Here is a 14,901-nt window from a genome sequence, read left to right as displayed (position 1 = left end):
AGAGAGAGAGAGAGAGAGAGAGAGAGAGAGAGAGAGAGAGAGAGAAGAGGCACAAGTTTTTAAAAAACCATCTGCAAAAGATGAATTTCAGAGTTGGCCATGCAAAGGAAGATGATGTTCCAGTGTTCGGTACAGAAGCGTCTTCTCTTCCTCATAACTGAGGGAAGAGAAGAAAACAGGAATAGAAACCACGAAAGCAAATTCTGAGAGGAAGGGCGAAGCTAATAGAAGGACTGAAAGGTTGATCCTTTAGTCCTATCCTGGGCTTTCCAAATGTGTGGAAACTGGGAAATATCAGTAAGGCTTGGCCTATGGTCCTCTTACAAATGACAAGAGGATGTTTTTCTCTTATTCTACAATTCTTTGGGGTTCAGCAAGTTTCTCAAAACTCCTCTTACATCAAATTGCTGGCCACACTAATGAAACACAGCCAATTAGACACGTCTTTCTCTAATTCTTTGGTGGCTTGAATCTTTAAGTAACCACATTTTCCCTACCTCTCTGCAATCCCTTAATTACTTGGAAAGCAAATAAAAATATAAATCTCTTGATAAAAAGCTATGAATACTAGGAAAACCTATCAGTTTCTCTATGCTCCAAGTTTCAAGAAATGTTATCTTTAAAACAAACAGTCATGTTAGGGTGGTGGCGCATGACTTTAATCATAGCACTTGGGAAGCAGAGGCAGACAAATTTCTGAGTCTGGTCTACAGAGTGAGTCCCGACAGCCAGAGCTACAAAGAAAAACCCTGTCTCAAAAAACAAAACGTCCCCACCCCAACCCAAACCCAAACAACAAAACCCAAGCAGTCATTTACCTTATGTGTTGTGTAGGACAACGATCTCTGGATTTTTAGAGCTATATACTATTTTGGCTTGTCATAGACTCCAGGCCTGCCCAGGAGTCAGTCACATGTGTGCCATAACTGCAGGACAATTCAACTTCCTCTTTCTTGTCTGCAGTTCAGACACCAGCACCACCAAGTATGTGTTCAGGAGATGAAGATAAAACTGTCATCCATTAGCTTTGGCCTGCCTCTTATCTTCTTGCCCCACTTCCCAAAGTCTCTTTGCTTTTGACTCAAGGGTACTTCTAGAACACATCTCTCCATTCTCATTTGGTTTAAGTATGAATTCACTAGGGCTGCTGTAATAAAGTTCAACAGACTGGGGGGCTCAACCATTAGATAATTTCTCCTGTGCTGGAGGCTGAAAGTTCATGATCAAAGGATCACCATGATTGGCTTCTTTTAAGTCTTATTACTTGGCTTATCCCAGCTACCTCCTGTCTTCACATGGTCTTCCCAGCCAATGTTGTCTGTCCTAAAGCTGGCTTTTAATCCTGAGGACACCAGAGTGAATCAAGGTCTATATATCATATGGATATATGATCTGATCCAACCCTAATTACTTCTCTAAAGGCTTTGTCTCCAAATACACTCATATTCTGAGAGATTAGACCAGAGGACTTAACATTCTGGGGAGGCAATTCCAACCAGTAAATAAAAGAGCCTATTATATACGGACCCTCATAAATTAGCCTCAGTCTGGTCCTTCAGTTTAGGCTTCACCCAACTTTCAGTTACAACTCAGGTTTAAATCTGTCCTGTACTCTCTGCTCACCATTTAGTGGACGCTTTGCTGATGCTCTTCTGCTTGAAATTCCTGTAAAAGGGAACTCCCCTCCATCTTTATTCCTTAACCTAACTGTTTAACCCAGTAAACTATCACCTATCAACTCCCAAGTCAAATGCTTTGCAAAGTTTTTTTTTTTTTTTCAAATACCTGAGCAGATGAACCCACCTCTGAGCAGATGTACTCCCATAGTCAGTATACAACCTCTCTTTTATTCTTTTTATTAGATATCTTATTTACAGGTCAAATGTTATCCCTTTTCCCAGTTTCTTCCCTCCGCCCGCTTCTATGAGGATGCTCCACCACCCACTCAGCCACTCCTGCCCTGGCTTTCCCCTACATTGGGGCATCGAACCTTCACAGGACTAAGGGCCTCTCCTACCCACTGATGTCTGACAAGGCCATCTTCTGCTACCTATGTGGCTGGAGCTGCTTGTGTACTCTGGTTGGTGGTTTAGTTCCTGAGGGGTCTGGTTGGTTGATAGTGTTGTTCTTCCTATGGGGTTGCAAACCCTTCAGCTCCTTGGGTCCTTTCTCTAGCTCCTCCATTGGGGACCCCATGCTCAGTCCAATGGTTGGCTGTGTGCATCCACCTCTGTATTTGTCAGGCTCTGGCACAGCCTTTCAGGAGACAGCTATATCAGGCTCCTGTTATCATGCACTTCTTGGCATCCGCAATACTGTCTGGATTTGGTACTTGACTTACCAAATTCAGTACAACCATGTTATTCTATTTCCTGTTTCTTTGGTGCCCATCCTGTCCTCTGTAAATAGTACCATTCACAAGCAATCCCTTGATAGTGCCCACTGAGCCTCTTCTTGGCCTCTAAATTCTGATGTGCTATTTGCATTCCTGTGAACAGCTTCTAATGTTTGCTATATTACAGTACAGTTTCATGTATGTTAGCTTCCCCTCTGTCTTTTACAAATCTCCATGATTACAATAGCTCAACAAATCACTGTGGAATAACTCACAGATACCTGAAATGTACTTTCTATCTATGAAGACCTAGAATATGGAGGAAGGAGGGATCCTTGAAGATCTGACCAGCAGCCCAGAGTGACATTGGTACACAGAACAGCATCATTCTGGGGCAGGCCATGAGGAGAAACTTAGCTTTCCCCCATGACAAGAACCCAAGGAAGGATTCAGTGACAAAAGTAACTGGGAGAGCCATGCAATCTACACCAAGAGCTAGGTGGACGCAGCATCCCCTCTAGAACAGGAAATCAGTAGTTAAATCACTGACTGACTGATATTTTAATGGTGCTGGACTTCATGTGTTCAAAATTTAAGGGTGAAATTAAGTGAAATACTGCTTACTGGCATCAACAGTAATTTCAACTGATTCCTAATCATGAATTAACTTCACTACGTCTCTCAACCCATCTTTTCAAGACTCTAAAGATGTCAAGCATTAGAAACTAAGTCTCAAGTATAAAAAAATGTTTTTATTAAGTGTGAAAGCAAAACAGATACATCTATTTAAATATTCTTTACATATTTATAGATACAACAAAGACAAATAACTTATCAAAAATTACAAGTTTAAAGAGTACTATTTTTAAAAAGTCAATATAGTATTTGAAAATACCCATAATCAGTGACTATTAGGTTTTTTTCAAAAGTAACTCATGTTCTTGGGGAAAATATTTTCATATTTTTTAAAAAGATGCTTGCCAGATTGCTCAGTAATATGCCATATTTCTAGGTCTGACAGAAGGTAGACTCTTGCTGAAGACTGTATTCCTTATCCTTCGACTGTGGTGAGCTGAATAACTCACTTCACTTTCAGCTCTCAGAGCACCAGCATAAACAAAAACAAGTCAGAGTGCATTTTGAGGTGTTTTTTTTTCATACAGAGCGGAGGACTTTCTCTTTGGCTGGGTGGAAAACCATGGTGTATTGGGATGTCCAATCTATGATGCAGGGCTTCACTAAGCCAAAGCAGCCACACTGAAAGAAATCTGCCAGGTTCTGTGTGAATCCGAGGCTGTAAAGAAAAAAAGACAGGACAGCTCAGCATCTCTTGTGCTGATCCTGACAAGTGTTCACCCAAAGCATAAGCATTCACTGAGCATCTGCAAACCCACACTCTGAGAGGACCTCTGGAAAGGTAAGAGGTGAGCGGTCCAGAACCTTAAAGCTGAAACCTAGCTCCATCTGTGGACCAGAATTGCTACTGTGAGACCCTGACAGCAGGTCAACAAATCCAATATATGTTTCTCCATCACTTCTCCTCACTCCCAGTCACTGCCATTACTAACCTTACTCCTTCTATTCTCACTGGACTTTATCTGAGAGCTCACATAGGCTAGAACTGTAACTAGGAAGGTGGCCTTTCCCCAAGCTTCTGAATGATGTTCCTGTCCCAGTTCTTTCCAGTTTACCTGACACACTGGAGACTGTCTTGTCCCGTAGAATTCTTATACATCCACACCCTCTTATTTTCCAAACTCAACCCTTTCAAGATACCTCTCTGCTCAGAGGAGCCTATCCAACCTCTTCATTTATGTACTCAAGACTATACTCAGTGACACCCTTAGGATTTACTTCTCCAACCCCAGCTCTGCAAACCTTCCACTCCTATGTCAGCTGTTTCTCCATGATTGTGAACTTCGAGCCTGGAACACTCTCTTACCCTTATCCCTGACTGATTCTCAAGATCTAGCTGATATTCACAATCTTTTAGAGCCTCCAACTGTAATTGTCTTTGGCATCACTTTTTCTCCATCAAATTCCTGAAACAGTTCTTACTCCAGCACAGGGAACACTTAACTTTAATGAAACACTATGTTCTATCTTTTATGCTAAAGCCAATCTACACACAGCAAACTGTATCCCTGGACCATCTGCTGTCAGAATGGCTCTCTCTACATAAGCATCACGCTGCTGTCTGTAAAGGACTAACCTAACAGGAAGAGGGCTGCAGGTGTGGAACTGACTGAGTGACAGTGGGGAGACATGCTGGCAATCACAGGGTCAAGCTCAAGAAATAAGCCAACAAGTGGGCAAAGAAGTAAGATCTTGATTTGGACAGGAATTTGGAGGTTAGTCTCAAAGTGACTCTAAGGTCTTTAGTTCCTTGTTCTCATGTTCTTATCCTTAGCAAATAAAGTTCAACTCTCACCTGTGCTGCTCCATGCAGGTTTCTCTAGGCCTCAGCCTGCCCTCCCTCCCTTCTCTACCAGACCCTGCCTGATGTACATCTCTTCTACCTCTATCATGAGACGTCTGTATTTTAAGAACGTTGGGATTAAAGGTATGCGCGACCACCTCTGACCAGCTTCCAGACTTCAATAAAGTAAATATTCATCCCTTTAGCTTAACCACCGAGACACAGACTATGACTGCCAGTTTGAAGTGAGCGTCACCAGCTTTACACCACTCTCCAGTCCTGGGCACAGCCATCTCCTCTCTCCTCTATAAATCCACACTGTAATCTCAAATCAGTCTGATTCCTTTGTCTCACCGCCAAACACTAAGAGCAGGCTTTGAAACAGACTGCTCATGAGATAGGCAGGGAGTGCTCAATCTGGAGGGCTCTCTGTCACCTCTGCCATTCGCCCAGCCTCCAAGACACTGATGTAGGTGGCAGGGAGATAAGCTTCAAAGCCTGTCCTTTCACATGACAAGATCAGAGTTCCTACCAAGCACTCTAATTTTCAAATTGGGAACAGGTTTTACAGAGCCAAAGTTCTAAGGAGACATATTCCAAATCTAAAAATGCAGCTTTTCCCTGACCCAGGTGGGAACATTACAAAGAGAAATAAAAGAATTTCTGGGGCTAGAAGGCCATGCTGAAGTTCTGGCAAAGCACACGACCTGATGCTTTCTACAGAGAACTCTGAGGCTGGCTTGTCAGACACATGCCAGCTTAACTATCTCACACTGACTCCTTGCCAGCAAGACATAACCTTGTGATCACTTGGTTCAACTGGAGAATCCCCATCTTGGCAGAACTTCAAAGTAACTTATATTTGCACTGAGTCCAGTGCACTGAATTCCTGACCCCATAGGGCATATAACCTTATCACTTAAAACCTAACCTTGAGGCTTCCAAGAAAAGACGGGCTCAGTTCCATGAGATGGGTTAGAAAATGGAACTGGGTCAGGAAATCAGTAGCTGGGAATCTTCCAAAGACTCGGTGACCAGATCAGAACTCACTTACTTGTATGGTGTTTTCCTGAGGGACAATGTCTGTTTCATGTGCCTGCTTTGCTTTAAGAGGCTGATTCTCTCATGGGAGGTCAGGCCCAGAAATGCAATCTGAAAGAGATGGAATTAAGAATTATGATGTCATGGCTCTACTATTCTTAAAAGTGCATTATAAGATGGTAGCAACCGTTTAGTATTCTATAAAGACAACAGCCTCAGACTTCTAGCAAAAGATCACATTGAGGACAAATTGTCATAACCTTACCCTGTATTTCACCATGCAAATATAATGGCTAGACTTATTCTCTGGATTTTATTAACACTCAAGAAAGCTCTGCACATTGACTCGGAATTATAAAACATCTTTTCACTAATTCCAGTCATGTCTTACAACCATATTTAGATTTCAACGGAAGAACACACATTTGTTGAACAACTGAAATAGGGTGAGGTAGTATCAGTGCAATTATCAGTTTTGAGTTCTGGGCTTTTCTTTAAAAAGGCTAATACACCAAAGGGAACAACATCCAAAGTCATGTCAACAGTAAGGACTAAGGTGATTAACAAACTCTCAAGTCATTATAGATCACAGTAGTTCACAGGGTTAGCTAATCTAAACCTTGGAACACCCCAAGTATCAATTCCCAATCTGTATAACGGAGTTATTAGCCACCCTCCTCATACTGTGTTAAGGGTCTGAGATAAATGTCTAAGATGAACCCTGAGGATCAGAGAGGTGATGCAAGCACTCCAAGGCTGCAGAGCTAAGAGACAGGAGAGCTGGGACCGGCAGGGAAGTGTGAGGACACAGACTCCTAATCAGCAGCCTGCCTGCTCAGTTTTCTATAATTTAGATAAAAGTATCTTAAATCAGAATATTGAGGAAATCAAAGTTTTCAAAGAACTGAATTGTTTTGTTCTTTAAATAAACAATTGTGCAATTCTTGTTTGTGAAAATTATCTGATACCTTTAGTCCATTTTTCTTCCTCAGTACGAATACATCAATCTTTCTTTAAATATTAATGTTATCTATCACTTGTTTGTTTTGGAGACAGGTTTTGTTATGCAGCCCAAACTGGCCTTAAACTTCTTATTATCATGCTTTAACCTCTTGAGAGTTGCATTTCAGGTGTTGTGACTCCATGCACACCTTAGCTAGGAAGGATGCCTGAACTCATATAGCTCCTTATCACTAGGCCTCTGGTTAGCAAGACCTTTGTTAGACGCTGTTTTCTTGTCCATAAAATAGAGCTACTACTATGGTTTGTTCCCTATCTCAAGTGTGCATGATGTGTAAATGTCCTGGAAAGTGTTCTTATAAATGATAGTATTAACTGTGTGAGCACCCCCTGATGGCATTGACTCTCGCTCACTACCTGAGCAGCAGCTGACGTCAGGATAAGGAGGGTGCTCATGTTTGTCAGGGTTAATTCCTTTCCCTAGCATTTTCCTGACTTCCTCCTCTCCCTAGTATTAATAACTGGCTAAAAATGATCACTGTTTTCCATTCCACACAGGCAGACCATAGTAATGGGTCACAGGACAGGGGAGGAAGCTCCGCAGAAAACTGAGACTGTTATTGCCCTGGTGTATGAACTTTTTCAACTCGTGTTCACTCTGTCTACTATAGTGACCTATCTTTTATCTTCCCCTCTCTTGCATCTACCTAAGTGGTATATAAGGTAATAGAATCAGAAGAATTGAAGGAAAATAACTGCTTTGCATTTGCCTAATACTTTATAGTTTATATCATGTTTTCACACACTATATAGCTTAAACATAAGATGACAAGAACCGTGAATGGGACTGTTAGAAGGACCAAGTCTCCACTTGCCGGGTGACTCTGAGCAACTCAATTCACTTTTCTGTACCATAAAACTAAAAGGCCAGATTAGACCATTCCTGAGTAGGGACAGTTGCAGCAATTTATTATTCTAACCTTTAAGCTGCCGGCGAGAACGGATGGTTACTACTGTTCTCATCTTACAGACAAGGAAACTAATAATTAAGAGTGGGAGATGGCATGCTAGACTCACAGAGGGAGCCCTGGAAATGGAACTGGACGTAACAATTAGTCTCTAAAAATGTCATTCAGAGTCATATGAGAAATACCTGAAAGAGTTGATTTATTAATAAAAATGTTGACCATGAGAAATGGAAAGCTGCTAGCATGAAGATATACAGAACCCAGGGAGAACAGGCCACTATCTGATTGACGTAGGTCCATAGTCCATCTTCCTTGAACGTTGTAGCACAATGGTTTGACCAGTCTGTAAATCCACACGGGGAAAAAAAGAAAGCATTATTAACAATGGCAAAAAATTATCCTCTAAGAAGATTAAAATTATATAGTTCTATTTAGGGAGCAACAATAGCATAGATCTAAATTCAACCTTAGGGATGGGGAGAGAGTTTAGGGTAGAAACTATCCTTAGCATACACGTGCTCTTGGTCCAAGACCTAAGCATCAAAAGTAAAGCAAAATAACCAAAACAAAAGCAGAAATCCAACTTAGAAGTTTACTTTCTAAATGCCAGCCCAGCTACTGGCAATGAGAATGGGCCTGAGTGGTTGTGAGGCTGTGATGGCACCACACCAGGGGGGTCCAGAAAAATCTTACTTAGCATACTCAGCATAAAATTTTTAAGGGCTTGACAATTGCAGATTATGACATCTAAGCTATGTTCTTTAAGGGACATTATGGACTAAATATATACACTGAATGTTCAGATGAACGGGAACTGCTGTGGGCACAATACATAATACACAATCCAAATGCCTTCAGGACACAACCTCTGATGGAGAGTGAGGCTTGGTGTACCTCTGCTACCAGTCATAATCCTCTTAGAAAGAATAGGATAAATAGACCAGGATAAAGGGCCTCCCAAGACAGATTAGTCTAACACAAAGATAGAGAGCAAGATTCAACACTAATGCCCACTTTCTCCTCCAGGAAATCTACATGCCAATTAAGAGTGACCCATGAACTGAGAGCAGCTGCAAGGAGAAAACAGGTAAGCAGCAGAAACAAGGAAACAGATCTTCAAGGTCACGGGGCTCCTGGGCTCCATGACTGTACATAAAGGGTAGATGACTTCTAAAGTGAGAATCTGCAGATTTGTTCTTTGATGATTCTCTGACAATCTTTAAGCAGTTTCAGACATTCCCCCAAAGCAGCCCGAGCATCTCCTGGGACAGGAAGAAAATGAGTCCAAGACTATCCGTTTTAGTCTTGAATATCTATTTCTCTTTTTTAAATCCAAACCGTCTTTTATGAATATACGCCTAAAGCACCCCAAGAGCTGAGTAACAATCAGAGCAACACATTAAAGCAAATGATACATTTTAGAGCTTCTCATTAGTGTAGCAAAGGAAGAGGCATCCTATGTACCTGATGGGAGAAAGAAAAAGCAAGAATATAATTTCCACAGTAGGTGGAAGAAACAGCTGTTGAATGGGAAAATAGCTAGCTTCTTTTAGCTTATGGATTTCTACTGCTTCCTCCTGTTTTTTTTTAAAGATAACAGCACCACCAACAGTGACTTCACACTTAGTATCAAAGATATGGCTGCAAGTGGTCATCTACATTATCTTATGCAAGGTAACAATAACAATTTAATCCATGCTAATACAGCCTTCCCAGGTAGTCAATGGCTAATGACAGGGAACTCGACACCCACCCCCCTTTATTGAAAAGAGTTTTTTTTTTTCCTCACATAATATATCCTTATTATGGTTTCCCCTCTCAATTCTTCCCCATTTCCCTTCCATCCAAATTCACCTCCTTTCATGCCAGAGAATTCTTATTCACAGCAGTCATTCTCATCTTTAGGTAGCTCTGACACCACCCCTCTCTTGATATGAGCTAATCCCTTTCTTCCTATAGCTTGTAGGATGCTGACTTTCTGATTCACCTCTTTTTACTTAAAAAAAAAAAAAAGACCTCACAAAAGACGAAGTGGCTAGAGGCTGTGCTGAGACAGGAACAGCTAACAGTGAGGAGGTGATACAGCACAAGTCTAGTGATAACAACATGAACGGTAGACAAAGGAGGAGGGGTAGCAATGAGGCCTCGGTAAGAGAAATGGAGCACAAGCTCCTGTTTACTGTGTGGAGAAATGATAAATGACTTAATACCTTCATTAGTGACAAAGCATGCTCAGCTAGGCTATAGGAGTGTGAATCAATGTAACTCCTCACAAAATATTGTATGAAAACTATTCAAAGCCAGAAAGAGAAAACAAAGAAGGGAAGAAAATAAATGTTTGTCATAAAAAAAAAAAACAACTTGGGAAGATTGAATGTGATGGAAAATTGCTGCTGTCCTTATCAGCATGGTCTTATGCTGGACCTTGACACCAAATAACAAGATTATTTTTAGTGAGGAGAGGCAAGGGTGGTGCGAAGCCTGGCTCCTTTTGGCTTGTCAAGTCCAAGAGACAAGCTGGTCCATGGGCCAACTTAGAAGGCTTCCAAGAACAGGCTTCATGGTCAAGCCTAAGAAGGCAGCTGTCTGAGAAACTGTTAAGATTTTGAATGTTTTTGCTATAAGACAATCAATCTAAGGTGGTTAAAAACGCTCAGGACTGCTATGGATTGGGACAAGGACTAAGCTCACTTTTGACTGTATTAGACCTGTCTGAGCCGCCATGGTTATTTTCCATAAAGCATTCCCTAGAGAATGAATTCCCAGCATGTCAGGAAGAAAAAGGTCTAGCAGTTGCTGAAGTCTGTTCTATGACTAAATCAGAGTACAAAGCAACCCAGTCCATGTAGATACTAACAACCTCCAAATAAGAAAACCCAAACAAAATAGAATCTGTAACTGTGGCTGCTTGTAGACAGGGAAGTGGGAGTCAGGAAACAGTGTACAGTGAGCTGTCTTAGTGTTGGTGACCGGCCTGCTGCTTAAGGCTCTTGATGCCAAGCCCAATGACCCGAGTCTGGCCCCCGAGGCTTACATGGTGGAAGGAGAGAACTGATTCCTGCAAGTTATCTCCCTCCTACCCTACCCCCACCCCACAAACAAAAAAATAGATAGAAGACAACAAAAAGCAACTTCCCACCGCCCTCAATGCCAACATTTAATCAAGGAAGAGGCAGCATGAGAGGACAAGAGTGCTAAGGTTTGGGAGGTGGAGGCAAAAAGAAAACACTGTGTTTCTGAGGACTTCAGCTTACAGCAATAACCTAAGACACGAGGGGTCACAACCAGAGGGGAAACCAGATGTGAAAGATCAGGTGTCAAGTTCATGACTAAGTATCCTCAGTCTTCAAAATACATACATACTTAAAGCCTGAAGTTCTAAATACTTAGATAAATAAATGCCAGCACTAAGGTTCTTCTCCTAGGACACCCACTTCAGGGTGTGAAGAGTGTAGTTACACAGTTCTCAAGAGTTCACCAACATCCTTTAGACTTTAGTTTAAACCCTGTCCTTCACCAGTCACCCCAGAACAGCCCTGCATGATACCTAGGCACCGTTATTAAATGCTACTGAACGTTAATTTCTGTTCCTGGACTGTAGAACAAGTGAGCCAATATTTTCTTCCCAACTGCTCCACTGTGGCAGCTTTCCCCTGGTTTCTTGGTTTTGATTTTATTCTTCTCAAGTGGCTTACACTTTCAGAGCTTTGCTCTTTAATGTACTGTGACCACTATCCTACCTGCCCACCACCAGCCCCTTCTTTTCCTCTCTTCTTTACTCACTAAGGTAAAGTGCTTTGCACTCTGGCAGCTGTTTCTCTTCACAGGAGGGTAAGCCTATACGCGACATAATCAATTTCTATTCTGACCACTCAGATTACCCAGGTATTCTTTCTAAGTACTGCAGATACCTCTTATTATACTTCTTACAGTTTCTTAGTGTGAGTCTTAAAGACCTCCATTTCATTCTTTCACTAGAGGTATGGTTTACATACTGGCCAGAATGTAAAGACAGACAAGGGCTCACAAGGAAAAGAACTGGGTATGGGTGCATAAGCTTATAAGAAACATTTATACTTACAGACGAAAGATCCATATATGATCCAGTCACATACCATGGAAAGGGAAAGCAAGAAGAAGATGTAATGATGATGGTTGCCAAAACCTGAGTCAGAAAGAAAGAAAACATTTGACATTTTCTTTTCCTGATGAGTCCCTAGACAATACACTTTTCTTGTGAAAAAATTTCCATGTAAACAGAAATAAGGCTTGCTTTGCTTTTGAATACTACCACAGCAGACAGCTCTGATAGTCAGATGTCCATGTTAACTAATATTCCCCACTAGCCTAGAAAAAGACAGTTTGCATAGTACAAAGTTAATTAGGCAGCACCAGCTTTGGACTGGCCTACACTGTTAGTGGAAAGTAGCAGGAGAAATCACATCTGGTCTCTTCCCATGGGATGCGTTCAGGGACATCAAAGACTAACTTGAAAGGGAACAGAAACAGCAAGTGTGAGGAGCAGCAAGTCCACATCATCCTTGGTGGACACTAGAAACAGCAGAGGAGAACCCACAGTCCACAGAAAGGCTGCAGAAGGAATGGGTGACGGGTAACCAAACCCCTTCCTACAGTATGTCAGATGCTTGGTGGTGAATGTGGGAGCATTTTGCTGCTAACAACATAAATGATCTTCAGTTACCACCGTATCAGTCTCACTTTCCTCAAAAGCAGGAATATTCAGTACCATCAAGATACACTGCGACAAGTATCCCTTGTTTATGATTACTAGCTGTGTTATGGTGGCAAAGTCACTGGGTTTCTCTGATCCCACAGTCTCACTTGTAGTAGCAAGAAGAGATAAGACCTCTCTCACATCATAGGCATGTGGCAACCAAATAGGACTATGGAGACGGAAACACTGTCAAATATAATTTGATAAACACACAGTAGTTGGGCCTCTTATGATGGTTTCCCTGCTGCCATTCAATTTAACTGGCAGAGTATCAATCATTTAATCTTTATGACAGAATGGGACCCCATCCCCAGAAGCAAAGAGAACATCTGACTGTATCACAGGAATCTCCTGATCTGCAGCATCAGGTTCCTCAAGGGGACAAAAGCAAATCCTTAGTGAAGACAATCACAGATTAACTTTGGCTCATCTCCTATCTGAGCACTTAAGGAGGCAGGTGAAAAAGATAAGATAGTCAAGTCATAACCTAAGGAAAGTGTGACATTTGGCATGGAGAATATGACAAAGATGATATCAATCATTACACCCTTTGCTCTGAAATGCAGACAGTAATAACAATCTCACAGGTGTGTCCTAATGATCAAATCAGATACAACATATGAAAATATTTCATAATCTCCAAAATACTACACAATTGGCAATAACTGTCATTAACACTCTGTTAGTTACTTCCCAAGTCTTTACTATAAAGATTCTTGAAGAGCCACAGAATGGAGACCTTGGATGGCTTTCCATTTCTTTCTGTACCACATTCATAACTACACGTGTTTAACTTCACCACAGAGGTTAAGTAAAAAATTAAGTCTCTCACCTATGCAGCGTCCAGTCCAAAAGCAGTGCTGATCAAAGCGAGCCACACAGGAGTTGCACACGTGGCAATGAAGTGATCGTAAAGGCTTCCTTATCTGAGAGCAATTAAGAGAGTCCTAAGCAAAAATGGTCTTTGGCAGCAACAGATCATAGCAAAACTTTAATCTTATGTCATAGAAGACTGGCACAAATAATCCTAAATAGATGAGTCAATCACTGAGAAGCTCTGGAAGGCCTTACTAATATTTATTTCTCTACGTGACAGGAATGAGCCTCACTAAGAGAGATCTGAATTCAGAGACTGTGCATACTGGCTAAGGAAAACTCAGGCAGTGCCACATTCAGCATCAGCACTGGAATAAGAAAATGGAAATCACAGCTCCACTTCAGGTTCTTTTAATCATTCACTCCCTTCTAAGTCTCAACTCAACTGCAAAGTAAGAGGTTTCAGTATGTAGTTTTGAGATGCTAAGGTGCTTCTGACTTGCAGTAAATTCTGACACCCACTTCTTGTCAGGAAAGGCAAATGAAAGGCACTATGGGTAAGTTACAGAGATTAGCCCCAGAGAGCTTCCTGAGTATACATGTTCTTTCATATGCTAATAGTGGAAAACTGGTCTGACAGAAATACAAAAGTAGAACCAGGTAAAAAGGAAAGTGCATGCACATGCCATGTGGATCGAATAAATGCTTACGTAAGAATTTGCCCTTACTATGGAAAACAAAGTATTGACAAAAGAGACTCACAAGACATGATGTGCAAAATGTTCTGAAGTCCAGAGAGCCAGTCTCTGCAAGGGTGACGATATTCTGAAAGACAAACACTTGGCCTTAGCGTGCATTTAACTGGGCAGTGCTATCCACGGTTATGTACACAGCTTTTATGCCACCTCCACCTTCGGAAGTAGCCAGAATAGCAATTCGGAATACTCCCAACCCATTCTTGAAATAATTTAACTTTTCAAGGTGTTCATTTAGGCAGTGGCCAAGAAATCTGAATGCTAAAAATTATTCTTCCATACCCCTTTACCATCTTCTCACAAATGGCATGCACCTCCCAGTTACAGCTTGCTGGGGCAAAGAAAGAAACACAGACACAAACACACACAGATACACGACACACACCCCACTCATCAAGGATAAACACAGACACAGACAGACTGACACACACACACACACACACACACACACACACACACACCCCACTCATCAAGGATAATCACCCAAACTGAAAGCTGCAAGCACAGGCCTCGCTCGGCCTTCCAGGACAGGACTTCGTTGGTGGAAGACAAGGTTCTCCTTAACTTCTAAACCCCAGAAACAGATGCAAAGAGTCTCTGGCAACTTCACACAAGAGGAAGAAAAGGGGGTACCTTCTAAGCTATCAGTAAGCAGGAACCTGCTAAGGTATATTCTCATCACTCGGACATGCAGGCAGGCATTCCAGACTAAAACTGTAATGAAGAGGGAGATCTGACAATAAAACTCAAGTCTAGTAAAGTTTGATGAGGGATTACTTTTTACAGAAAATAGGTGTTTCTAAAAAGACCTGTATACGCCGGGCGGTGGTGGCGCACGCCTTTAATCCCAGCACTTGGGAGGCAGAGGCAGG

The 14,901-nt window shown here is 41.7% G+C and overlaps 1 protein-coding gene across 2 annotated transcripts in view; it reads right to left on the bottom strand.

The window, feature by feature from the left end:
- Positions 1-3,067: 3,067 nt before the first annotated feature.
- Positions 3,068-14,901, bottom strand: part of Zdhhc13 (zinc finger DHHC-type containing 13) — a 39,787-nt gene continuing 27,953 nt past the window's right edge. For both annotated transcript variants that reach the window (XM_021204658.2, XM_029547820.1), the window contains 6 exons: positions 14,037-14,099; positions 13,291-13,384; positions 11,805-11,888; positions 7,909-8,066; positions 5,809-5,906; positions 3,068-3,629 (listed from right to left, as the gene is read on the bottom strand). In XM_021204658.2, coding sequence (XP_021060317.1) covers positions 3,491-3,629; positions 5,809-5,906; positions 7,909-8,066; positions 11,805-11,888; positions 13,291-13,384; positions 14,037-14,099 — 636 coding nt within the window. In that variant the 3' untranslated portion in view covers positions 3,068-3,490. The remainder of the gene's footprint in view (positions 3,630-5,808; positions 5,907-7,908; positions 8,067-11,804; positions 11,889-13,290; positions 13,385-14,036; positions 14,100-14,901) is intronic.

Source organism: Mus pahari, chromosome 1 (genome assembly GCF_900095145.1).
Source record: "Mus pahari chromosome 1, PAHARI_EIJ_v1.1, whole genome shotgun sequence".
Taxonomy (NCBI): Eukaryota; Metazoa; Chordata; class Mammalia; order Rodentia; family Muridae; genus Mus; species Mus pahari.
Note: the sequence above shows the minus strand (reverse complement) of the source record. Positions and strands in the feature narration are given on the sequence as shown.